General features: G+C 40.9%; 1 protein-coding gene across 1 annotated transcript in view; it reads left to right on the top strand.

Moving 5' to 3' along the window:
• The window catches only part of UNC13C (unc-13 homolog C), a 397,169-nt gene that overhangs the window by 307,154 nt on the left and 64,818 nt on the right, over nt 1-25,197 (top strand). Inside the window, exons 25-26 of the mRNA XM_074966314.1 lie at nt 14,436-14,524; nt 17,483-17,632. Of these exons, the coding sequence (XP_074822415.1) occupies nt 14,436-14,524; nt 17,483-17,632 (239 nt within the window). The remainder of the gene's footprint in view (nt 1-14,435; nt 14,525-17,482; nt 17,633-25,197) is intronic.

Below are 25,197 nucleotides of genomic sequence, written 5' to 3'. Positions count from 1 at the left end.
AAATACCTGGTCCTAGCCACTCTGTGAAATAGCTGGTTCTAGCCACTATCAGAGACAGGATACTGGACTAAATGGACCTCAGGTCTGATCCAGTCTGGCATTTGTTCTCTAAGAACTGAGACTAACAGCATATTTCATATCAGGCACCAAATTGCCTTCAAACCTCAGTGACTTTCTGTAACTAATAACCCATTGTCAGATTCTGATCGCAGCCTAAAATCTAGAGTTACTGCACATTTACAGTGTTGTAACAACAATCGCAATCTAGTTCCCATTCTGACCCAGTGACCTAAATCCGAAAGACTCCAAAATTCTATTACCGGTCTCCTGAGTCATCCTATACTACTCATCTTGAAAACAAATGCACTCACAAAGTACACTCGCCCACCTAACAATGTTTATTTCCTATTACAATACTTTATATAGGATTCATCCATTTTACTCATGTGTTTGAATTGCACCAGTAAGATTATTTCTCTATAGAACTCCTCTATGTTTCTGATAGCGTTACTAGTCTCAAACACCATAAAACACTGAAAATAGTCTGTGTAAGTTATGAAACCCCATCTCTATTACTTGAGTATTATTAAGTTATATAGAGATATATAGAGAATATTAAATTATATAGTAAATGAGAAATGAGGGTTGACACACTGAGAAATTAATTGCTGTATCAATGCTCTCATAGCCTAGATAAATATTTGAATAGAGCAGAAAAGTCCAGTTTAAGTTACAGTGCTGCTTCTAAATCTTGTTTCCTTGAAACTCAGCAAGGATCTGCAAGCCCTGATTTGGGATAAAATGAGTTATCATTAATGTTATATCACAAAGGAAAATACAGACTATTAGAAAGTGACAAAACACATATCAGACAGGAACATAACACATTCAATGGTAAACCATTAATCATCATTCGACTTAGAACTGTGGTGTTTTCATTATTAAAAGTAAATTGCTTGGGCCAAGTTTTGGCTAAGGAATTGACTGGGGGTTACTCTTTTATAGGAACATGTGTAGATTTACCTGTGATACTGCATGAATGAAATAAACATGATGACAGTCCTTAAAAATATACTTGTCTTGTATTATTTTGCATACAACTTAATGTGCAAGAGAAGATGGCTTAAAATACGTTCATAGTGTTACCAGGGCGCAAAGCCATGGTGGCGGGGGGAAAAAACTAGCGGGCGCAAATATATTTGCTTGCCCTGGGCACTAGAATGCCTAGTTACGGCACTGAGTATTACAGTGATATTTATTCTTTATTTTTAACATATTTAAATAAAATGGGACAAATATCCCTTACTCAGTTTTTATTCAGTGCTTAATCAGAAAAACTCCCACTGAAGTAAATGCATAACAAGATTAATAATGACTTGTCATTCTGTTCTGTTCTATTCGGATTCTTTCTTGTACTTATCCTGTAGTACATTGAGTGGAGTGACTAACATCTGCCATGTATTGTTTACTATCTATACAACTTACATCCCTCATTGCTAAGAAGTTTGGACACTGATCTGAACTTCCACAAAGTCCAGGGGGATTCAGATTCAGTTTCCCACTTCCCAGTTTAATGTGTGAAACACATTAAACACATATAAGATGTGAGTGTTAAGATGGAGGGATGTACTCTATGTCTGTATTTCTCATATTTTTGGGTTGGCATTGCCTCAGCTGAAGTTAAAAAAAAAAGTGCAACTATAAACGTAAGAGTAAAAATAACCCTATATAATTTATTTGTGTCTGTGTTTCCAGTGGATGATAGAGAGTACTTGACCTTGAAGGGTAAGGGCACGGGGGTAGTGAGATTTTCTTTGCTTTAAATTGTAATAAAATGTCCAATGCCTAGCAAACCCCAGTCCCTGATTAGTTTGTAACCCCCCCCCCCCAGGGGTCATAACCTACCAGTTCAGAAACACTGCTCTGTATTCCAGAACTCACCCCTTTGTCACCTCAAACCCCATGCACCACTTAGTCCCACTTAACATCCATTTTGAGGATGTAAGTGGGACCTGAACATGCAAAGAAAACCATGCAGATAGACACCTGCCCACGTGGTTGGCTCTCCTTGCACAGCTGGGGCCTAAGAATGTGCATAGGTGCATTTCATCCAAAGAGAGAAAAGAAATTGATAAGAATAGAAAAATTATAGTGTACTCCTCTCTGTTTATGTTGTGTTACTCATTTGGATGAAGAATGAAGGGGACTAGTTTGGCTATTGTTGGGTGATACTGGCATGGAGCATGTGTTCCTTCCTCAGTATAAAGATGGATGGACCTGTTAAATATAGTGAATGGTGAGAGCTGTAATCTCTGAAAGAAACAAATTTAGATTTGCTCTACCCAAACCGCTTCTGTCAGTGATATTAACAAAAAGAAACACTACTGTTCACGTTACTAGTATGATTTTCTGCAGTTGGAGCCGCACTAAAGAAAAACACAGAAAGGAAGTAAAGTATGAATGTAATAAACAAAAAGAAAATGCCTAATGAGACTAGAGCACTGAAAGTTCTGTGGACACAAAGGCTTTTCCCACATTGGCAAGTGCAAAATAGAGTGAGGCATTCAGTAATGCTCTAATTAACCTGCTAAGTACAGAAACTAGAATACATAGGGCATTTAAAGGAATGTTTATTACTGTAGAGTCGTAAATAGATTCCACAGCTGAGGAGGAGAAAATTAAAAATTTCTATAAGCTAGAGAACTAAAGTTCTTTAACACATTAAAAATCCTATTTTGGAAGTTTGTGGAAGAGATGTCTATTTATATAAACCTCTTATACTCAGTAAGGCCAACATTTAGGAGATTTACCTTTGGGGTATATTTTCAGTTCATTGTGTGTGAAATCCAGTCCATGCCAAGGCCCACAAAGTGCCCTCAGCACCAAGTGGATAGCCTATACACATATGCTAGCCCTCTGCACAGGAGCGAATTTCAACCTGAATACACTGTAATTGGAGGCGTGATTGTGAGCTTGACTCTAACTAGCATAGCTAAAAATTGGAGTGATGATGTGGCACAGACCCTGTTGTGGGCTATGGATGTGAGTGTGTACCCTGGGTTCCAGGTGGGCTTGCACAGCCCATGTGGAAGCCTGCCCTGCTGCATCTTTACTGCTATTTTCAGCCATGCTAGCTAAAGCTCCAATTGCAGGATAGACATATCCACAGGAGATTTCAGCTGCACAAAGTGAGTCGTGTTACTCACACTTCATTTGGAGCTTTTAAAATGGTATCCCTAGAGGAGATGGATGCACTGAAATAAATCCAGAATTGTACATTGAAAAGGGATATGTTTTTATGGTGCCAACATTCAGACAGCCCAAATTCAATTAACTAAACTCAATGCTGGAGCTTTAAAATGACCACTGCCTTGTGGGGTGAATTCCATTAAAGTTCACTGCCTTCTTGTTTCTAAAAAAAAAAAACTTCCTTCCAGGATAAGTAGAATTAAAGACTCTAGAACTAAATGTTTCTGTTTATACTTCTACTTAATATGATATACTTTTCCCTGCCTGTGACAAATTACTCATGTTCCACATGCACTGCACCCACTAAAAGAAATAAGAGTTATGCTTACAAGAGAGGGCATGCAGGATTGGGCCCATATTATAATCAGAGTGGAACACTAAGCTTTTTGAAGTTGTTATTCCGTGCAAGAATTTTAATACGTTGACTGATGATGTTGTGTCTCTATGGGCTTAGACTAGCTGGTCCACTAATTACCAGAGAAAGAAAATGGCTTTACCAAGGTAACTCTCAGAACCTAATAACGTTCCTAATTCCTGCTCTAAATACTCATGTGCGCGCAAAGTAAGGGGAATAAGTACGTTTGGTAGGTGATCAAAATAGGTTTTTCTTCCATCATTGCTTTTAAATCAAGTAATCTTTTAGAAAAGGAAAATATTTTATCTGAGAGAGCTGCTTCAAATAATGGTGCCTAGCTCAGGGGCCTAACAATTTATTTTATAAGTCAGTTGTATGTGCGTTAGAGAAGCAAGATGTGTTTGTTGCTCACTATGAATGCAATAAACTGCCAGACAGCTTCAGCTCAGCTCAGCTGTACTCAGCTGAAAAAACCTGCCCATTTGTGAAGCAGTTTCTTATCCTACTGCCCCTGTAATGGTGTTCAGGTATGTCTTTCTGTACTGAATGAGAGAGTCTGGGTTTGGGAATGGAGAATGCAGAGGATTTATGTTTGCATTTACTACCCAAATGTTCAGTTTATGCAGAACCAGTAATAGAGTCAGGCTAGTATTAAATAGCTAGTTGAGTCCACTGGATATACAAAGTGTGGGTTCAGCAGTGGCCTCATGGAACTGCTCTTAGTTTAGTTCATATGTAAACTGCAATTATATGAAAAAGGGAGACAAATTATTAGGATGTGTCTTCCATCCATGGGTAACTTCATAAACATGTTTCTGTACCAGTCATGGTCGAAGTTGTGGTAGCCCATGTAGCATGGTGATGATAATGGCAAAGCCCTGTCTATGCTATGCCCTTCACTGCTCCTACCACTGATGCGGCTCCACCAGTGCAGAAAAGCATGTACAGATTTTCCCAGGCAAGGTTCTCGGCCCAGTAACAATCCAGATAAATAAGCAGGTGGGCAGAGGAGAAATGGCTGAAGAAGTGCTCCATGTTCAATATGCTGGCCTCTGCCCAAAAAAGCAAGCACCAAAGAATCCATGCATTCCTCCCCATGAAGGCGCAAGCACCATGGGCCCTTCTGGCTCCATTCATATATACTGGAAACCACGCTAGTTCCACTGCCAAGGGACCATCTGCTAAGACTGCAGGAAGAGAGAGCAGTTAGAATAAGTCTTCTGAGTCACTGGGTGCTGATATGGGCTGTGGAATGGAATATGTAGATGTGCATTTTTGGCTCACTGGTTTGATTTAGTATTTTCAAGGCTGGCCAGAATTTACCCACAGTTCTTTCAGAGAAGGGGAGAGTAACTTCCTCTCAAGTTATTTAATCATCATCTTCACTGCTGCCTTATTCAGGCTCATCTTCTGAGGCATAAATTAGACAGGCAGATGTACTGCATGTACTGGGAATGTTTCCAAATTCACCTTTTCAAAAGTCACACGTTTATTATCTGCTCAGAGCAGGGTCTTTTGGTCTGTAAGAAAGCACTGAGATGCATTCTCAGCACATGTGGGCAAGGTGGAACGGGAACAGCAATTTGAGCAGAAACAGCCACAACTGAGTTTACATTTGCCAGCACAGTAAATGGTTTTCACTTTCAGTATAGCAGGATTCTTTCATTGTTCAGTTTGCCTGGTTAGATCTGCCCCAAGAGAACTGTTTACCAAAAAAATATGTTCTGTTCTAAAAAAAAATATGTTTTGAAGACATTTATAACAGTCTAGCACACATCTTTTTTTCACGCTCCTGAGTGATGGAGGTAGATCACACTAAGGTTTGGGTGTTGACTTAGTATGGGCTCCATAATAGGGAGTATAATTAATTCTGGCCCAGACTGTGAACAGAAGGAACTGAGATTCAACTGATCTCTCCTGGAGGAGAGAGGGAAGGCGCATGTCTCCAAGGAATCATTCTCTTCTCTGTGGAGCCCCACAGAATTTCCTCCATTAGAGCTGTTTTAGGGACAGGGCTAATATGGAAGGGAGTGGAACAGGAGACCAGCCATCATCCACAGCACCCACCCCTACAGCGTCCGTATTACCTAAAGAGGCATTAACTCATGCAGATGACCCTCTGGACGGGGTTAGTTACAGATGTACCAGCTCCTCCTTTGCCCCTCCCTGATTCTAAAGTTATCAGGTCTTGCTACAGATCCTGTTTGGCTTCCCAGTAACCAGTCAGTGCCCCTTAAAGACCTTCTCACCTGATGGAAATGATTCTCTGAAAACTAAGTGATGGGAAACCCACAGCTTTTCCTGACTCCTGTGTCCCTTTTTCATGAGTTTCTTGCAGGAATGGTAGATGTGGCCTCTAACTTTTATGGTTCTCCCTTGGAATGCTTGAGATTTTTGAAGTGGAGCTACATCCAAGTATAGCGGGAAATAGGCCAAGGAGATTCTCCTGGGAGACAGAATATATAGACATACCCAGTAAGAGGGAAAATGAAACAACTATGGTGGTGATGCACGAAGTGCATGCTTAAATGGATGCTGTCTCCTGAGATGATAACATTTAGGAACTGTGCTCTTAGCAGTTTCCATTAATGGGGCCTTTGGGCAGTACTGCACTACAAATAATAACAACAATGTGCATCTCCACTGTAGATTATTAGTTGCGCATTCTTCAAGTACTGTAATTTGCTACTGGAGTGTTTTCCTTGGGGATAAAGATTATTTAAACAGTAATGTTGTTAAACATTCAAAGCTAGATTGTGAAAAGCAACTAATCGTTACTATCCATAGCTATATGTTAGGAAAAGTTAGGTTGATTTATTTCCATGCACAGGAGTTATTAGATAAATGGTCACCAGTCCATTTCAAATCTTGTAAATAGCCAAGTCATTCTCATGTCTAAAAACATGCTAAACATGCCATTAAGACTGAACATTATTAGATTATTATTCTTCATGACTGTAGAACTAATGAAATGGTGCCATTGCAAGAGCCAATAGAAAGAAAGTTGAACAATTGAGAGGGGAGAGGATTTTTAGTATCTGTTTAAAATGTTTTTCATAAGACCTACTCAGCCTAAAAGACTAATTAACATTTTGGATAAAGGAAGGGTTTATTAGAGAGTCCACATGCTCGGCCCATCAATTAACGGTATTAAGCTTATAGACATCACTGAAACCTCCTACAGGTTCTCTAGCAAAATCAGGGAAGACCAGATTTGACATTCCTATTATCTCTAAGAGAAAACACAAGCAATAAAAAAACAACAACTTTAAACAGTTCTGTCCTCCTTATATACCATAAAGTAGTAAGAAAGGGCACAAGCCCAATTTTCACACAACCCTTTGCAAGTCACCTTTAAATCCTGAATTAAGGTCTTAAATTAGGCCTTGGGGTGAATTTCAGGTCAAGTCCTTGTTCAGTTTAGGGAGTTTACCCGGAGTAAGGAATGAATAAAGAACTCAAGATTTTGCCCTCAGTGATGAAGTGAAGCATAAAATACTTCGCCTGCATAGCCCGTATTCAATGTTACGTTTTCCTGTCAAGTGAATTTCTGGAAGGAAAGTGCATTCATGTTCAACTTTTTTCCTTTTCGAAGTGCCACTAAAACGTTTCCCCTCGAATTAGAATTCTGAATCCCCTAGACATTCCAAGAACAAACTCTACTGGCCAGTTTGCCTTATTGAACTAGTACATACAAAGAAACAAAGCAATAAAGCCTGTCAGTGGTTTCCTAGCAAGGTTAAAATAGTTTCCCATTGAGCTCATGGAAGGCACAACAAGACAGATACGATTTTCAGCAGAAAACAAAACCTTATATTGGTTAAAGCAAAACTAATGTTATACAAAATTGAAAGCTGTTAATCTCTTCAAGTCTACATTATGAAAGAGTGTTCAACCTTGACAGTTTGCCTGTCAAATGGTGCAATGAAAACCCTATAATAAAACAACAATCTCCACGTTCAAAGCAGGACTGTTGGGAATGACAGGGCAGGGAGCTCCATAAACAAAGACAAATAGGCACTCAGCCACTAGCTATTAACATAAAATTGTCAGAACAATATACATATCTGTATTGCAGAAATACAAATTAGCCTACCGAGAAGGGTATTGAAAAATAAAAGATGCTCCCTAATCAAAACGAGATTAATCTGTCACAGTGGGAAAAAAGGGGTAGGAGAATGGGAACAGAAGCACAAATTTTTGATCAATACAATAGGCAGATGTAAGAAACCACATATGTAGGATAGTTTGTTTTAGCACCTTGTCACGTTATCCAGGGTACAATCTGGGCTATTAGATAGCTATGTCCTTTCGGTTCTCTAACCTGGGGTGCCTTTTACACTGCTTCACTGTGAGAGCAGCCACTCCTGGTCTGTTCACACACAGCGTTCAGCATGTCAGTTACCCCCAGATATACTGCAAAAGTGCTTCAGCCAGCCAGCCTACCACCCTTGCATTATACTACAAAGCAACACCAGCAAAATCACAGTCCCAGACTTTCCCTCAGAAGTTTGTGTCTAGTACGGCACAAACCTTTTTATCTCAAATGGAGTTCCCCAAACACTTCAATTCAAAAACACTGGCTTAGATAAAACAAGTTTATTAACTACAGAAATCTAGATTTTAAGTGATTATAAATAATGAGGCATAAAGGTCAAAATTGGTTACAAAGAAATAAAAGGTGAAATGCAAGCTAATTCCTAACTTAACAAGCTCAGTGTATTTAAAGCAAAAAGCTTTCTCCCACCACACGCTTACAGCAGTCTGGCTGGATTTCTTTCAGTCAGGACCAGTTCAATGATGTTTCTTTTGTCTGCATCCTGCAGTTTCCTGGGCAAACTCTAGCAAATTTACAATTAACAGTGTTGTCTCCTTACTAGCACATGTTGGTTCAGGTTAAATTTCAGGTGGGAATAGCTAACCCATTATGTAGAAAGCAGCCATGCAGAATTCACAGGCTCTTTGACACATTTCCAAGCTTTGGACATTTTAAATTTTGTGTCAGTTTTAGGCGGGTAGTATCTTGAAATCAAATAAAGATGTACAACTATTTCTTGAATTTTTTAGTTGTTCTGCAAATTTATTCTGCCTATATTTAACATTCAGAAATAGTCCAACCACTAATGATATATTTAATAATCTTGAATTAATGTGCCAACTAATTTTAAGTAACTGTGTTCTGTTTTGGGTAAAAAATAACTATTATTTAAGAAGGAGTTAACAAGGCAGAAATATTTATCAAGATGGGACTATTATGTAAATTAAGAATTGGTAGAAAAAAAGTGTTTGAAGTTAACCTGTTAACAACCATTCCCATGGCTGATACAAAATGTGTATGGTAATGAGGCCACGACACTTAACAAGTAATCAGATTACAGATTTCTTTCAGGATCCAGCCCACACACTGCACAGGACTGTGAATGGAACCAAGCAGTTGGGGAATGAATGGGTCATGCACTCATGTTCCTTTTTTTAAATGGATTTGAAAAGTTAAGGCCCACTGGTCATTTTGTTTCTCTCTCTGACAGTCTGTTCTACCAATAATTTACTCTTTTCCTTAATAGGGGATAATCATTAGACTTCATTTCCATCTCCACGAAACTGTCAGCAGCACATCAGACCACACTTCACACTTCATCACCTGATAAAGAATAAAAACCTACACCAGATACCTGATATTTGGATATTCACCACTGCTTATCCAATATCCTCTGAATGTGGTGGATGATCTATATCAAAAGGTGTTTGATCCACCAGGTTTTGCTGTTATAGTCCTGTCTGCATTCAAACTTGTAAATTTCAGAACTGCCCAGGATTCAGTCACTCACTTCCCTCACTTTAGTGTTTAGTTCTGATTGTTGTCTTACACTCAGATTGTTGAACTCAAGGGAGGATGACATCAGGGGTAAACAAAGTTACTCCAGAGATGACTTTGACCCTTGAAATCAATCATTTGATGGCAGCTGAAGTCTATGCAACTCTGAAAGTGTAGGAGTCAATCTTCTTAAAATGTTAGTACAAGTAACATTAGTACAAGAAAAACTTGCATGGGTTTTATAAAACTCTGTCTGTGTTCTTATCCCACACCGCTCCCTATAGTATCTTAGCACCTATGCCTGGGCATTTATGGGATCATCTGCAAAACAGTGTGTATGGGCAAAGAAGTTGCCTGATTGGTTACTGCTCTGTTAGGAGACAGTGTGGTTTAGGGTATAGAACACTGGATTAGGACTAAGCAGACTTGGGTTCTGTTCCTGGTTCTACCACTCCACTAGTGTTACCTTGGCTAAGTCGCTTCATCTCTCCATGCCTCTGTTTCGGTTTCTGTAGAATGAGACACAGGCTTTGTGAAGTGCTCTGACACTGACTGATGAAAAGTGCTCTGTGTGAACCAGGTATTATTATTACATTGCATAGAGTGTCCTATAATGCCAAACCAGCACGAGCTTTGCGGGTTGTCCATGCCATGAATTCAGAACACTCTGGCTTTGCTAGAGTACATTCTCTACATAAAAACTTCCCTAAAAAACAGCAGATGTTATATACCACACATCAGTACCACTTGTTGAAAGTACTGGAAAGATAATAGACCTTTTATAAGTACAAAACTCTCTTGTAAGATTGTTGTGATTTTATATTGTCAGTATTGTGCCACTGTCTCAAAATGTAGTCACAATGTGGACTTGAGTGTTTTAGAACAGTTAAGGAAATGACAGTTATGCACTGTAATTGCTTCCCATTTCCACTGAACATTGCTATTTAAGTTACTTTGGTTTTTTAGTGATGCAGTGCATGTTAACAAACGTGTTTTGCATGATAACAAACAAATAGATTGACATATCCATAAAAGATAAATGACCTGATGTGCTGATATACCTTGGGCTGCTGTACACCACTCCCCCAGTACAAAACTTCCTGAAAGTCATCTTAGCCAGCCACTGGATCAGCCCTGTGCATAGGAGGAGCCTTTGAAAGTGTGGAGCCATAGGGTATTGTCTACACAGCAAAGAAAAACCCATGGTTGGCCCATGCCAGCTAACTCGGGCTCACTGGGCTCAGTTTGTGGGGCTGTTTCACTGCTGTGTAGACTGCCGGGCTCCTACTGGAGCCCAAACTCTGGGACCCTCCTATCCCACAGGGTCCTAGAGTCCAGGCTCCAGCCCAAGTCCGGAAGCCTAAACAGCAATGAAACAGCCCAAGGCCTGCAAGCCCAAGTCAGCTGGCACAGGCCAGCCGCGGGCTTTTCTTTGCTGTGTAGACAAACCCAAAGAGGCTGCTCGGCCACAGCCACATCCACAACAATCCCATGAACGCAACAGTAGGCATGGTTGGGGTAAATGCAGCATGGCTGGGTCATTTTGCATCCCACCTGTCTGAGGGCCGCTCTAATTTATGTTGGGGACCTGACTGGCATTCAAAGAGCCCGAGATAAAGTGAGTGAAAAATGCACATCTTGGCTGCATCCTAGATTATTGTTTTGTCCCATGGAGTATTCACTGTTATTAAACCAAAATAACTTGATGGTACCTCCAAATTTAGTAATCCTATAATCTTGAACTCATTGAAATGCCTATAGATATATAACATATATCCAACCAAGGAGTGTAGCTCTTCATATTCCACTCCTTTGAATGGCATTGCACTGATAAGCATGGCCTGTGAGCATGCAGAAAGCTGGATTTTCTATCCATGACCTCCAGTTTTGCAAAGTTTTTGCACAAACTTTTTCTTGCACTTTGAAAGCACGAACATCTGCTAAGAATTTTAAAACTTGCACACACTCTTTAAATAGTCTAAGGTTGGTACAGAGTCAAAAGTTAACAGTTGCACCAGCAAAACCATTTTGGCCAACCAGTGTCCTGTTCCAGATAAATTTAGTATGTGTATTACATTTATTGGTCTGTAATTATTGGTTATCATAACAACCGCTCATTCAAAGTAATTTCATTAGGCTTTGTGATTTTAGCTGCAAAGAGGGGGATAAGCTGCTTTTCTAACTTTTTTGTTTGCATGCCAGGGTTCTGGCAAGGGGTTTTCAAAACCCTGCCTACCTAGTATATCCTGTTCCATATAAAATATACCACATTCAATGTGAATGCTCATATGCATATGCAAATTTAATATTTGCTATATGTCACAGGCGTTGGCAACCTTGGGCACGCGGCCCATCAGGGTAATCCGCTGGCAGGCCGAGAGACATTTTGTTTATGTTGACCGTCCACAGGCACCGCCTCTCCACCCCCCGCAGCTCCCAGTGACCGCAGTTCTCCTTTCCTGGCCAATGGGAGCTGTGGGAAGCAGCACAGGCTGAAGTGACGTGCTGGCCGCTGCTTCCCGCAGCTCCCATTGGCCGGGTGAATATTCAAGTTGCAAGTGCTTAAAATCTTTTTTCCATGGTTATAGATCCATCCTCAAATGTTCGCAAAAAGTGAAAACAAAGGTGATGCAATGCCTTAATCAAGTTCATTTCTATATATTGAGCACAGAAAATTCTTTGCATTACTCAGCCAACTCTAATATTGATTCCCAGTATGAATTATTCAATAAGATTAGTTTGTTTTTATCAGCCATACTTACTAAGGAAAAAGATCATTAAGGAAGAAGTTTGCACTGTCAGTAAAACCGTGTTTTACTGTGGGAAAAACATCATCCACAGGAAGAGTAGAGGTAAAAGACCTCTTTGAACAGTCCAGTGGTAAATATCAGAGCGACATTAATGAGTTTCTCAGATTATAAAAGTTTGAGATTGGTTCAAGCCACAAGGTTTGAATCCAAGCTTCCTCATCCAGACTTTTGGCTCAGCCTATTACAGAGGGAAGACCAACTGCAAAGTTTGGATCTAGGTCCACTTGAACTTCACCAAGCTTCAGAGGTGTTTGCTTCTAGGGTTTTGGTTTGAGCTCACAAACTTCTTTGTTGTTTACATTCCCTTGGCTGTATTATCAAATTGATAATGTGTATGTATTTCTTAACTTTAAGCACATTAGTCCCCCGGAGGCCCTACTCAATGGGACTATTGGTGTTCATAGTTAAGTGCAGACTTTGCTGGACTGTGGCCTATATAGTAACCCCACTCTTTCACTATCTTAGATTTTTGTTAATTTTTTTTTATCTCTGATTTTCTGTGCTTGTAAAAAATAAATATAGAGATAACATGATTGATTGGCTTTGAGCACCCGTTCGCTATAAGAAGAGGATGAGTAGTCTTTTGGTTAACACAGTTCTAGGAGTCAGCAAATCTGGGTTGTTGTCTGTGCTCTGTCACTGCTGTCCTGTGTGATCTTGGTTAAGTCACCTAACTGCACTGTACCATAGGTTCCCCACCTCTAAAATACAGATAATAATGCTTACCTATTTTACAAAGGTGTTCTGAAGCACTCAGGAACTAGAGTAATGAACCCATTCATAAATAAAACAAAAAATAAATACAAGTACAGACAAACATGAATATGTATTTCTTCCAAATGCAACATTGCCTATGAAATCATTGGTTTCAGAGTAACAGCCGTGTTAGTCTGTATTCGTAAAAAGAAAAAAGAAAAGGAGTACTTGTGGCACCTTAGAGACTAACCAGTTTATTTGAGCATGAGCTTTCGTGAGCTACAGCTATGCATCCGATGAAGTGAGCTGTAGCTCACGAAAGCTCATGCTCAAATAAACTGGTTAGTCTCTAAGGTGCCACAAGTACTCCTTTTCTTTTTTCTTTTTATGAAATCATTGGGACTTCTGCATATGGAATTACTTCAGGATTGGGTGCAAATGTGACAATTATCACTAAAGACTATTCAATCACATTCTAATGTAGACTAACCAAAGAAGAGGAAGTCAGTTATTAATTCATATTAAAATGAACTATGCTGACATTCTTTTAATCAGTCGTATCCTATGATGGTCACAAACTATTTTTCTTCTAAATTTCAAGATTCGAGGAGACAAAAATCTAGGTGTTCTTTTCTTTAATTTCAGAGTATTATTTAAAATGATTTCTGATAGAGATTTGAAAAAGAATGCATTACAGGTAAAATGTCTGTGCATGGATTCCTAGCCCTGTACCTGGGAAGAGATGTAAATGTACAATTAATTCTCTCTCCTCCTCCCTCACTTCACCCTAAGGTGAAAAAGAACCTGTATTAAAGATACAACAGCACTTTTTCCTGATTCCCCCACAGAGTTTTATTGCTCTGTGCTTGAGAGAAAGCTATTTTGGGCCAATGTATGTCTTAGTGGCTTTAAGGAATACAATGAAGGAATAAAGGTTAATAGATTTCCCCTCCTCTTGTCCTGTAAGTAGAAGCAGCATGGGTTGTCCTCAAGCCATCGTCCTCATTGCCAGATGTTCTGCTCCAAGCTGTATTTGTGGAAACACTGTGGAAACACCTTCAATGTAAATTTTAAAAATGCCACCTACAAAAGAGTATTATGTACAAAAAATATAAAAACAATTGGTTATTAAAACAAGCACCGTTGACCTTTTCATACGTGAGCCTCTTGTTATCACTAGCATATATCACCTTTGCTGAGGGGATTTCTGAAATTCTAATAATCTTGTTAACTGTTCTATACCAGTCCCATTAATGATACTCTTTTGTTTTCTTGTAAGGTAATTCTTTCTTATTTCGTTTGAACAATTTATTCTGCACTGTTAGTGCTATAATAATTGGACATTAAGGCTAACTGAACATTTCCTATTCTAGTTGGTGTTTCCATATTTGTTTTCTAGTAGTGTAGTACAATGAATGTACGGAATGCCTAATCCATTAATTGTAACAGAGAAATAGACTGCATGTGAGAAGAATACAGAAGAATAATATTACTCATAACCTCTTTCCAGCTGGATCCTGACGCTAGTGCTGTTCTCAAAGAACTTCAGGTGAAACTCGGTAGCGTACTGGATGAGCTCAGCATCGCCTATGGCGCAAGGTAATAAACGTACTTAAAGAATTTGTGCTACAGTGATGGCAACCATTAAAAAGACTCCACTGTGCCTCAAACCAGGCAGATGTGCATAGCCAAAAAGCCAATCCATTGACTACATTGGGTGATTGTCTTTTCACATGCAGCTTGCTCCAATGTAGCCAGATCCATTGCATGTATATGTGTGTGTCTCTGTCTGTCTGGGAAAATACAGCAGTATTCTCACCTCCAAACAACACTAAAACTAGTGTGTGGGCATGAATGGATTATAGGGACACAGCTGGAAACTTTACTTTCTGCATCTGGAAGATAAAAATGGTTTGATTTTTTCTTAACTAATACAATGTTCAACCTCTCTTTTACTGTGTGTGTTTTGATTCCCTGAGACTGATAGCTTTGTCCAGTGGCCTGCCCCACTCAGGTAGCCTGTCTGAATTTACCTTTCTTCAAATGGTCACTGTGAAGCCCTCTTGAGTCATTTGCTCTGCCAGTGTCTGGTCTGCGGGAATCAGCTAGTGAGTTTTACTCTTGAATCAGTGTGCATGTGGCTGACCAGAATGCGGCTTGCATTATACCAGCAACATAGCTGAGTCTTGCTATTGGAAGCAAAAACAATAGGACTGTTTTTGCTTTTGCTCTGAAAGGAATATAAGAATTCAGGAATTCTTGTTCAGGAATCTGCAATGGTGGGAGGTAGGTGAAAGTTTTAGTTGCTCAGTAACAGTTAATGCCATAGACATACAATCTGTGTAGACTGCTATCCTTTTTGGTGTGTGGCTTCATTAACTATGGAAAAGGATGCTGCACTTGGTTTTAATAAATATAATTGAGAAAGAATCATGGCTGCCTCAGATCATTAATAGGCTGAGACAACCCAAATAATAGGGAAAATTAAGTGACTTAGTAAGAAGGGGAAATGTCAGCCAAGAATTAAATGGTGGATAATACCTGTACTAGCTCCCTGTGGTCTCTTCTCTCCCTGTCTTAAAAGGTCACCATTAACTAGATGAAGCCCGTGTTTGACTTTTCCTAAAATTGATATAATCTTCTGGGTGAAATAGTTTTTTAATTTAAAGAAAATATCTACCACTTTGTTAAGATAAGAACGAGTGGTCATAGGGGCCTATATTTTTCACTCTTCTGCAGAAAAGCCAGGAGAATTAGCACAAGTCATCCAACAGCCTTCATTCCCATTGCCAAAGTTGGTCAAAGTTTCCCCAATTTGGCTTTGTGCATTTCTCATATGCTTTCTTCTCCCTTAAATTTGTCCACAGTTTGTGCCTGTGACACCCTCTAACCAAAAATCAGCACAAGGGCACCCAGATAGCTTCACAGTCTTACTCTGAAGAAAACCAAGTAAAACTTCTCTAGGAGGCTTTCTGCCACCTCTGAGTCTCTTCTCATTCTTTTAGAGGCCGCCCACGTGGCCATGCTGAGCTAATAAGTGTGGCAGCAGTTTGCTCAGGATGGAGTTGTCCATAGTGCCAAGCAGCGAACATTGCCTCAACTAACTGTGGTTGAACAAGATGCAGCAGTTTGGGTGCTAGGGGACACCCACTCCCTGCATAATCTGAATGAGAAAAGAGGTGGCTTTGAGAGCACCACTGGCAGCCAGAAGAATTCTGAGGAGGAACTGGAACTGTGCCATGCATTGGTTTTGGGGCTCCCCTTTATTCATTTCAAAGTTGGTTTCTGAGTAGATGTCACTAGAAAAGCCTTCTGTCTTCTTGGCTATCAGATGTGTTCATGTGGGTTTTTGTGTTGGGTTTTTGTGGTGAAGCACAATAGCTGGGATTTTTCAGTCTGTTTTCACTTAGCTTGTTTGGTCTTTTACTAATTGTTTTTTGTAGATTCTTTAGCGACAGGCTTATCTATTCAACTTGATTATGAATGGGTTTAGAATTGATTATCATATTTATTGCCCCTGTGGTACTTGTGGTACTTTTACTTCTCTTGTGGTACGTTTACTTCTCAGATGCAGACTCTGAATACTCAGTTTTGCACTGCTTAAATGTACCAACTGAAGTCCTCACTATGGCCATACTGTCCCTGTGTCACTCCTAGATTTTCTGTCAGGCAGATGTTGCTATATCGGAAGAGAATTGAACCTCTAGGAAAACAAGAAATGAGCTGAATCAGTAAACTCAATTTGTCGGGAATTGAGAATAACTTCCACTCCCACACTTGTAAACAGAACTAATTTATACAGACCTATCAGTCCCCAATCTCCTCTAGTTTTTCAGCTGTGTGGAAGTCAGTTCTTCAGAATAGAAAATCTGTCCCCACTTTTGAATTTAAAATGCCAGATAGTCCCATAAAATGCATCTGGCATAAAGGTTTATGAAGCAAAACTCTCTTAACTAGTTACAAAATAGTAAACAAAACTTTGCTGTGTTGGCACATGACTCATGACAAGAAAACGTCCAGTTTAGCCAACTAGGACAAATTGTTAGAAGTCTTGTTATTTTCTATCTTGAAGGAGGATATTGACACCAAATAAATATAAAATTTACCAAAAAGAGAGAATATTTGACAACACCCCTTTTAAAAATACATGTAAATAGAACTTGTGTCTGTAATCCCCTCATACCAAAACTAAAAGCAGGAATAATTGTGCTGGCTAACACTGATGTCTATCTTAATACCTCAGTTAAAGTCTCTGATTCACCTTCTTATTGTGTAATTCCTATCAGAAAATAGTTACTAGGACTCCTGTAGGGATATGGACAATGTAAAAGGAAAGCAAAACACGAACGGCAATGGTAAGTATATTGTTTGGCCTTATACGAACTATAACTCCTTAGAAATGGTTATTTTCAATTTCTAAAGCATACAGTGCCTTAAGCATGTGGGCTTCATATCTGCTCACAAATAATTTTGTGTTCATCGATGAAGTTGATGGAGCAGAACGTAAATAGTCATCTTCTGTCCTATAATTCCTCCGCTCTCTTTTTTTCTCTTTAGTTTCCAGCTTGTTATTGAGGAGTGTGTGAGACAGATGAGCTTTGAGCTAAATCAGATGAGAGGAAATGGAAACGTATCAGCCAATAAGAACAATGCTGCTATCGATGCTGAGATTGTGCTGCGACCTCTCATGGATTTTCTGGACAAAATGTAAGTGTGGGGTAAAAAGGAGTAATTTTAAATCGCTGGATGCCAAGGAATTTTATGTTAAAAATTACTAAAAATATTAGGTCCTGTTTGGCATATCATGGATAAGCTAAAAAGTTTATAGTTGGGCAAAGTAAGCAATCTAAATCTTATGAAATCAGTTACTTATAATAAGCCATTTAAGGAGCTATCTTAAATCAGGACAATTGACCAATATTAAGAACCTTAATCCATTGAAATCGGACTCTTTCTTTGTTTATCAATGTTTACTCCCTATCTCCTTTGCAGGAATACATAGTCTAACCCAGGGATCAGCAACCTTTGGCACGCAGCCTATCAGGGTAATCCACTGGTGGGGCGCAAGAATTTTTATTTACATTGACCGTCCACAGGCACAGCCCCCTGCAGCTCCCAGTGGCCACGGTTCACCATTCCTGGCCAATGGGAGCAGCGGGAAGCGGCAGCCAGCATGTCCCTGTGGCCCACGCCACTTCCCACAGCTTCCATTGGCCAGGAACGGTGAATTGCAGCCACTGGGAGCTGCAGGGGGTCATGCCTGCAGACGGTCGACATAAACAAAATGTCTCATGGCCCACCAGCGGATTACCCTAATGGGTCGTGTGCCAAACGTTGCCGACCCCTGGTCTAACCATTTGGTGATTAACATGAGAATCTGTTTGTCCTAAATTACAACAGCATTTCCATGACTCAACAAAACTATTACAAGATTTTTTAACTCTAATCCCTTGGTAGTGTTTTAGTTCACTTTCTCTCACCAATCCATGTTGAAGTATTGGGGAGGTTTTTCCTGTGTTGGTTTCCTCTTGAGTCTTCTCTGTTCTTTTTCATCTGTCAGTAGTAGCTTGCTTGTACAGGTGGGCAGGATGTGTTGTGGAGGGCATGCTGTTTGAGCAGGATAGCTGGGTGAAGGAGGTGGAATGGGGGGGCTCACTTCAGAGTTTTTTAATACCCTTCTCCTTCCTGTTTCCGGGGAATTATATGAAAACACACCTCTTTCAGACTTGCATAGATTCAAAGTTGGTTGCTCCCATTCTTTCATTGGCTCCATGGCCTGGGGGGTTGGCATAGGTGACACCTTCAGCTCCTGAACATACAGTCTGCCTAATGAGCATGCAACACTCTATAATTGCCTTTGTTTTTGTTGTTGTTTTTGTGGGGAGAAAGCATCAGATCATTTTTAACGTTAGTTTTAACTTTCTTTTTATTTAGTCCATTATGTGAGATAGTCATTAAATTTTATTGGTGTTTGACAGGAAATGAAATTCTGATTTCAGAAATTCTGAACACTTCTTTTAATTATAGTTAAAATTTAGTGTACTTAAGTTTAAATTTAAACTTAAAAGTTTTTAGTTCTCAAGCCAACAAAATCTTTTCAAGATTCAGGAATTCTTATTGTGTTTAGTCTAAATAGTTATTAAAGAAGTTGTTTATTCTTCATAACAATTTTTGGAGAGATGATTCTTCTTCTCTTCCTGAATTGGTTGAGGGAGTTGTTTGATCATGCCAATTTAATTAATTCCCCATTATTAGAAGTATTCTATACTGAAATGGCTTTTTGTATTAGTAATTAGTTTAGCAAGGTCCTTAGATTTCAGGTTGGTATATAAAGCATTTTACCATTTACATAGCAATGATATTAGGAATTATATTAGGAGCTTTGCAGTTAATTAACATTGTTGAAAGTCTGCATTTCACAAAGGTGTTTGTCATTTCAATATTTAAGAAAAGTTTAAAACATTTCCAACTGTACACATTTTTCTCTAAAGTTTTAAGGACACAAGAGGAGGTTCTTCTTTGAAAAAACAGGGTATAGTCTACTTTACCACCTAGCTCTATTGCTCTGAAACACAACCCCTTACATTCCTTTTCACAATCAGGTCTTTTCCTAAGACATGAATCTTTTACATGGTTTTTTTCTTGATGTGAGGATTTGTACCAAACTGGCATTTTATATAATCGGAGGTGTCCTGGTTTAGACAAGACACTTTGCTGAACCAGCATGTCGATCTTTAATATGTGCTCATGGTTAATGCCTGGCTTTGAGGGTAATAATTGTGAAATATTGCTCAATGGATGGAAAGGTTTTCTGGTGTTATGACTGTAATGCTCAAAGGCAAAGGCTAATTCATAATTGACTTTCTTCTTCAAGTGATAGTCCCCAGTGTATTCCACTGTGGGTTACACATGCACACCATGTGTTTGGAAGCCAGAGATTTTGAAAGTAGTGTCTGCTGGTCTACACATGCATCCTGGCTCATCTTGTGCCTCTGACCGAGGGAATAAAGGGTGGGGTGGATCGAGCACCTCTTCCAGTTCCTCCTCACCGCCACATGGTCCTGGTTGGAACCTTCAGGGTCTGCAGCTTGGGCTTTGTCCTACAAAATAAGAATTACCTAGTTTGTAAACAGTTTTAACAGTTAGAATTATATAGTTCTTCAGTGTTTAGATTACTCTCCTTGGGGGACCCCCTCCACCATGCAACCCATTCAGGTACCGGACTATGCCCAGGACTATGGGCTTCAAACTCCATGCTTTCTACATGAAATCCTTCTTGGTCAGCAACAACTACCAGTGCTGCCTGTACTGCCTTGGGGAAGCTCACAACGCAGCGAGGTGCAGTATCTGCCAATCATTCCCCAGCTGTGCACGAGAAAGGTGGGAACTTTGTCTCTGCAAATACCTCATGGAGAATACCATGAGACCCCAATCGGACCCAAGCCAGGGAACTCCCCCATACATCATCCTAATTCAGCAAGGAGTGTGCCTTCTGCTGCAAGCTTCGACTCTGGTGTGGGAGAATATACCCCTCACATGCGGGATCTCGTCAGGAAGCACTCTCATTAGCATGTGACTAAGTCTTCCTCTAAATCCACTTCAAAGAAGTCTGATTCATCTCTAAGTAAGCCCATCACCTTGGCCCATGAGGGCTTAGTATGTCTTAGGTCCCAGAGGTATTATAAGAAAGCCCATAAGTATTGGGCTGCATCAGTACCAGACCACATGCCTTTGGTACGATCATCCTCAGCACCTCCCAAACCCTAGGATCCATTGGCACCAATTAAATCTGATCACTGTTAACTTCAGGCATCTCCCTCATCGTTGGCTTTGGTGACTCAAACAAGTAGATGGTCCTCTCACTGGGGAGGTCTGAATCCGTTGCCACCCTACATGACATTTTTGCTTTCCTGGATCTGGAATCCCCTCCTTCTCCAGGAAGAAAACTCCACCAAGGGAGTAGACTGCTGGAAGGAGTTTATCACCCATCCCATAGGCGGAATACATCTCCCCTCCAGTGACATCAAGCATACCACCACTGGAGTTGGAATCAGCCTTCTCTTCATCCAGAGATTCCAGACCACCTGAGAAATCTTTCTTCTCTTATCCTACCTATCTTCCACCACCCAAAAGATCTGCACCTGTTTAGGACTAACTTCTGCCTCATCTAGCTCTGAGCTGCTGGTACCCCATTTCATAAAGGCCCCATGACCACCTACAGACCCCTTCTTACTGGCCATATTGGGGGGCTTGGGATCAGTACCCCCCTGCAGAGTTGATCCAAATTGCCAACGAGTCACCCTTTGTCTCCTCTCTAAGGGGACGCTCAGATCTGCCACGAGAGCTGATAGAAGAAGAGGAGGAGCATTACTCTCTGGATCCAGCAGTTCCACTGTTACCAGTAAGACTACCATCTTCATCTTCAGAGGATGCAGTAACTCCTATTCTCCCCACACAGCCCCGATGACTTCAGGCAGTTCTCAGACCTTTTTCACAGAGTTGCTGGAGAACTTCAGATTCTTCTTGAAGAGGTCCAGGACTCCCAGAACAAATTCTTAGATATCCTCCACACATCCGGATCCAGCAGAATATCACTCCCCATTAATGAAGTCATACTGGAGCAAGCTAGGACAGTTCGGCACACCCCTGTCACCTGCATTCATACCCCTAAAAGGTCAGAGAAGGTTATTATGTGCCAGCCAAAGAAGCAGAATTTTTTGTTTTCTCACCCCACCCCCAACTCGCTGCTGATCCAGACCACTTCTGAAAGTGCTAGACAGCAATATCCCTGGTCTACTCCCACTGATAAGGCAAATGCCTGGATCCGCTGGGAAGAAAGGTCTCATCATCCAGCCTCCAGTTCAGGATAGCCAATTACCAGGCACTAGTGGCTAAATATGATTTCCTGAACTATGCCAAGTTTATTGACAGCATTCTACAGCAAGACAGAGCTTGTTTCCAAGCTCTGACAGATGAAGGCAAACTAATAGCCAAGACTGCTCTCCAGAAGCTGCAGTCAATGGTGCTGATATCTCCTCTAGAGCTATGGCTACTGCCATCATCATGCTCAGGGAGTCATGGCTCCATGCATCAGGGCTCCCTAGAGAGGTCCAGAATACCACTGAGGACCTCCCCTTTGAATCACACCTCTGCAACCAGAAGATGGACAAGCCCCTACATTCCCTGAAGGACCCGAAGGCTACCCTACACTCATTGGGAATAACTGCCAATCATTCAGATCTAAACATATGGCTCAGCAGTTTTTCCATCAGAGACTCTGTGAAACTACCACATAAGAGACAGAGAGTTCAAAAATCCTGCTTCCTCACACCCACTGCAACAGGCTCTGCATCCTAACCTCAACCCCTGGCTCGACATTATTTTTGATGGGTGCTTGAGAACCACAAAACATTAGGCACAACACCTCCCAACCCCCACACACCATTTGGAGGTTGTCTAGCACTCTTTTTCAACACTTGGAATGGAATAACAACAGACACGTGAGTGCTGAACATCATCCACTCTGGGTATAGGATACAGTTTGCATCCCTACCTCCTCTAAAATACCTTCCCCGTCCTCCTTCAGGGGTCACTCTCACGAGTATTCTCAAACAAGAGTTGAACTACTTGTTGCAGTGAGGAGCGATAGAACACATCCTTCCTCAATACCAAGGGAGAGGGCTTTATTCAGCTTACCCCCTAGTACCCAAAAAGAAGGGCAGTTGGAGACCAATCCTGACTTCTGCCAGCTCAACCACTTCATTCCCAAACTCAGTTTTCACATGGTCACGCTGGCCACTATAATCCTGTCTTTAGAAAAGGGCACGTGGTTCATGGCTCTCAATATGACATAGACATTCATCCCACTCAGAGACGATTCCTCGGATTCATGGTAGGCACCGAACATTTTCAGTACAGAGTACTCCCCTTCAGAATAGAGAGTCTTTACCAAGATAGTCTCAGTAGTAGCAGCCCATGTCAGATGTTGTGGGTTCATTGTCTTTCCCTATCTCAACGACTGGCTCCTTGTTGCCAAATCCCGCCAGCATGCCTATGCATCAACTTCCATAATGCTACACCTTCTCTCCTCACTGGGAGTCAATGTAAATGCCAAAAAATCTGTTCTCGCCCCCCGCACCACATAATCTCTGGACTTCATCAGGCAACCTTGAATTCTATCACTGCAAGAGTGTACCTGCCCAAGGACAGATTCCAGACCATGAACAATATCATAGCTCGCATCACAAGCAACCCTTAAGTACCGTTCAAGACATGTCTGTCTCTCTCCTAGGTCATATGCACCTATGCCAACCTTTAAATGTGACTGCAGTCAGTATATTCCCCAAACCGCCATTCCATGAACTCCATGGTAACAGTTTCGGCCAAGGTAGTGTCTTCCCTGCTATGGTGGACAAACCCTTGTCAGGTATGCATGGTCATCTCCTTTTCTCTCCACCTCTCTGGACAGGACCATTATTACAGACACATCCCTATTAGCTTGGGGAGCCCACATTAACAGCCACACAGCACAAAGTTCCTGTATATCTTGAGGGTCCAGAATGCACGTCAATATCCTGGAGTTATGAGCAGTTTGGAAAGTATGTGAATCCTTTCTTCCATTCCTCCACACTCACTGTGTCCTTATGACATCAGACAACATTACAACTGTCTTCTACACCTACAAGCAGGGAGGAGTGAGATCTGCCTCCTTGTGTGTAGGAGTCAGCCTCTGGAACTGGTGTATCAACAATCAAATCACCCTATCGGTCATCTATCTTCTGGGAAAGCAAAATGTGCTTGCAGACTCCCTCAGCACACATTTTTCAGTCAACCACAAGTGGGAGCTGGGGTACTGCACAATATTTTCAGTCTCTGGGGAACCCCAATCAGGGATCTGTTCACTTCTCATGCAAACAGAAATGAACCACATATTGCTCCAGAAGAGCCCTAGGTCATCACTCCCAGGGTGATGCTCTGCCTCTTCCTTAGTTGGACCAGCTCAACTATGCCTTCCCTCTGCTCCCACTCCTGCCACAAGTTCTATGCAAAATCTGTCAGGACAGAGCACCAGTCATCCTGATTGCCCCCTTCTGGCCCAGGCAGTTTTAGTTTCCCAATCTCCTACACATGGCATCCCGACCACTAATCATCCTCCCAACATTTCCCAAGCTCTAACCCTGTGCAACAGCAAGATCAAGTACCCTGATTTGCATCCACTCCACCTCAGAGCTTGGTATTTGGATGGGCATCATCCTTAGAACGTTCATGCTCCGCAGCCGTACAAGACATCCTCTCTAAGGACTCTACTAGATGTTACCTAGATAAATGGAAGCACTTTTCTTCCTGGGCACATCAAAGAGGCATTCTCTGAGAAACTACAGATATTCCTCTCATCTTGGACTATATTCTTTCTTTGAAGACATCAGTCTGTATTCCAATACCCACCTTCCTTCCCTTCTGCTTTAGATCTTATCTGATTTGCAGTAGAGAAGGAACTGGAGAGGCGGTCAGTCCATTCTGTCCTTTATCCCCTCAGTAAGAGACACGAGGTAAGCCAGGATGCATGCATAAATTAATGAACACTACTTTCAAATTCTCAGGCTCAGGGCATATGCATAACCCACAGTGGATTACAGATAGGGATCACACACTCAAAGAACCTCCTGTTACAGGAAGTAACCGCCTTTTTCTTTCTTTCTCTGGGACATAATTTTACACTGCTGTTGCTTCTAAAGGTCACATTTTATGGGCTATGTTTTCAGAGACTGTGAGCACTCTCAAATCCCATGAAAGTCAATTGCAGTGTCTCAGCACTTCTGAAAGTCAGTCCCTTTTGTGTGCTCTTCTGTGTTCCTTTTCAGAAAGTTGTGACATTTTTACTTGTGCTTGTTGCTTTGTACTTGGAAAATATAATTTACATGAGCATGTTTCCTGCTTGGGGAGTGTGAGTGATTTAAGTGGATTCCCAGAACGCCAAAACTAATAGACCCCAATTGAGTTTTTGGTGAATATTTCTTCCCAGAAGCTTATTTCTTGGACACGGTCCAAGAAATAAAGACTTATTTTTCCACTGAGATTGCAGGCCCATGTTAGGGAAGCAGAAAGTGCATCTGGAGAAGGTGAATATGATCTAAAAGGGCCCAAAAAAAAGCTGCAAAGAGGGGAGAGGGAAATAGAAAGAGTTTTAGTTTGCTTTCTGTAGGTTCTATGTAATATATTAAATACACCATAGAGTACAGAGGAAAATCTGGGAGAAATCTGTACACTCTGTT

Source organism: Natator depressus, chromosome 10, assembly GCF_965152275.1.
Source record: "Natator depressus isolate rNatDep1 chromosome 10, rNatDep2.hap1, whole genome shotgun sequence".
Lineage (NCBI taxonomy): Eukaryota > Metazoa > Chordata > Testudines > Cheloniidae > Natator > Natator depressus.
Note: the sequence above shows the minus strand (reverse complement) of the source record. Positions and strands in the feature narration are given on the sequence as shown.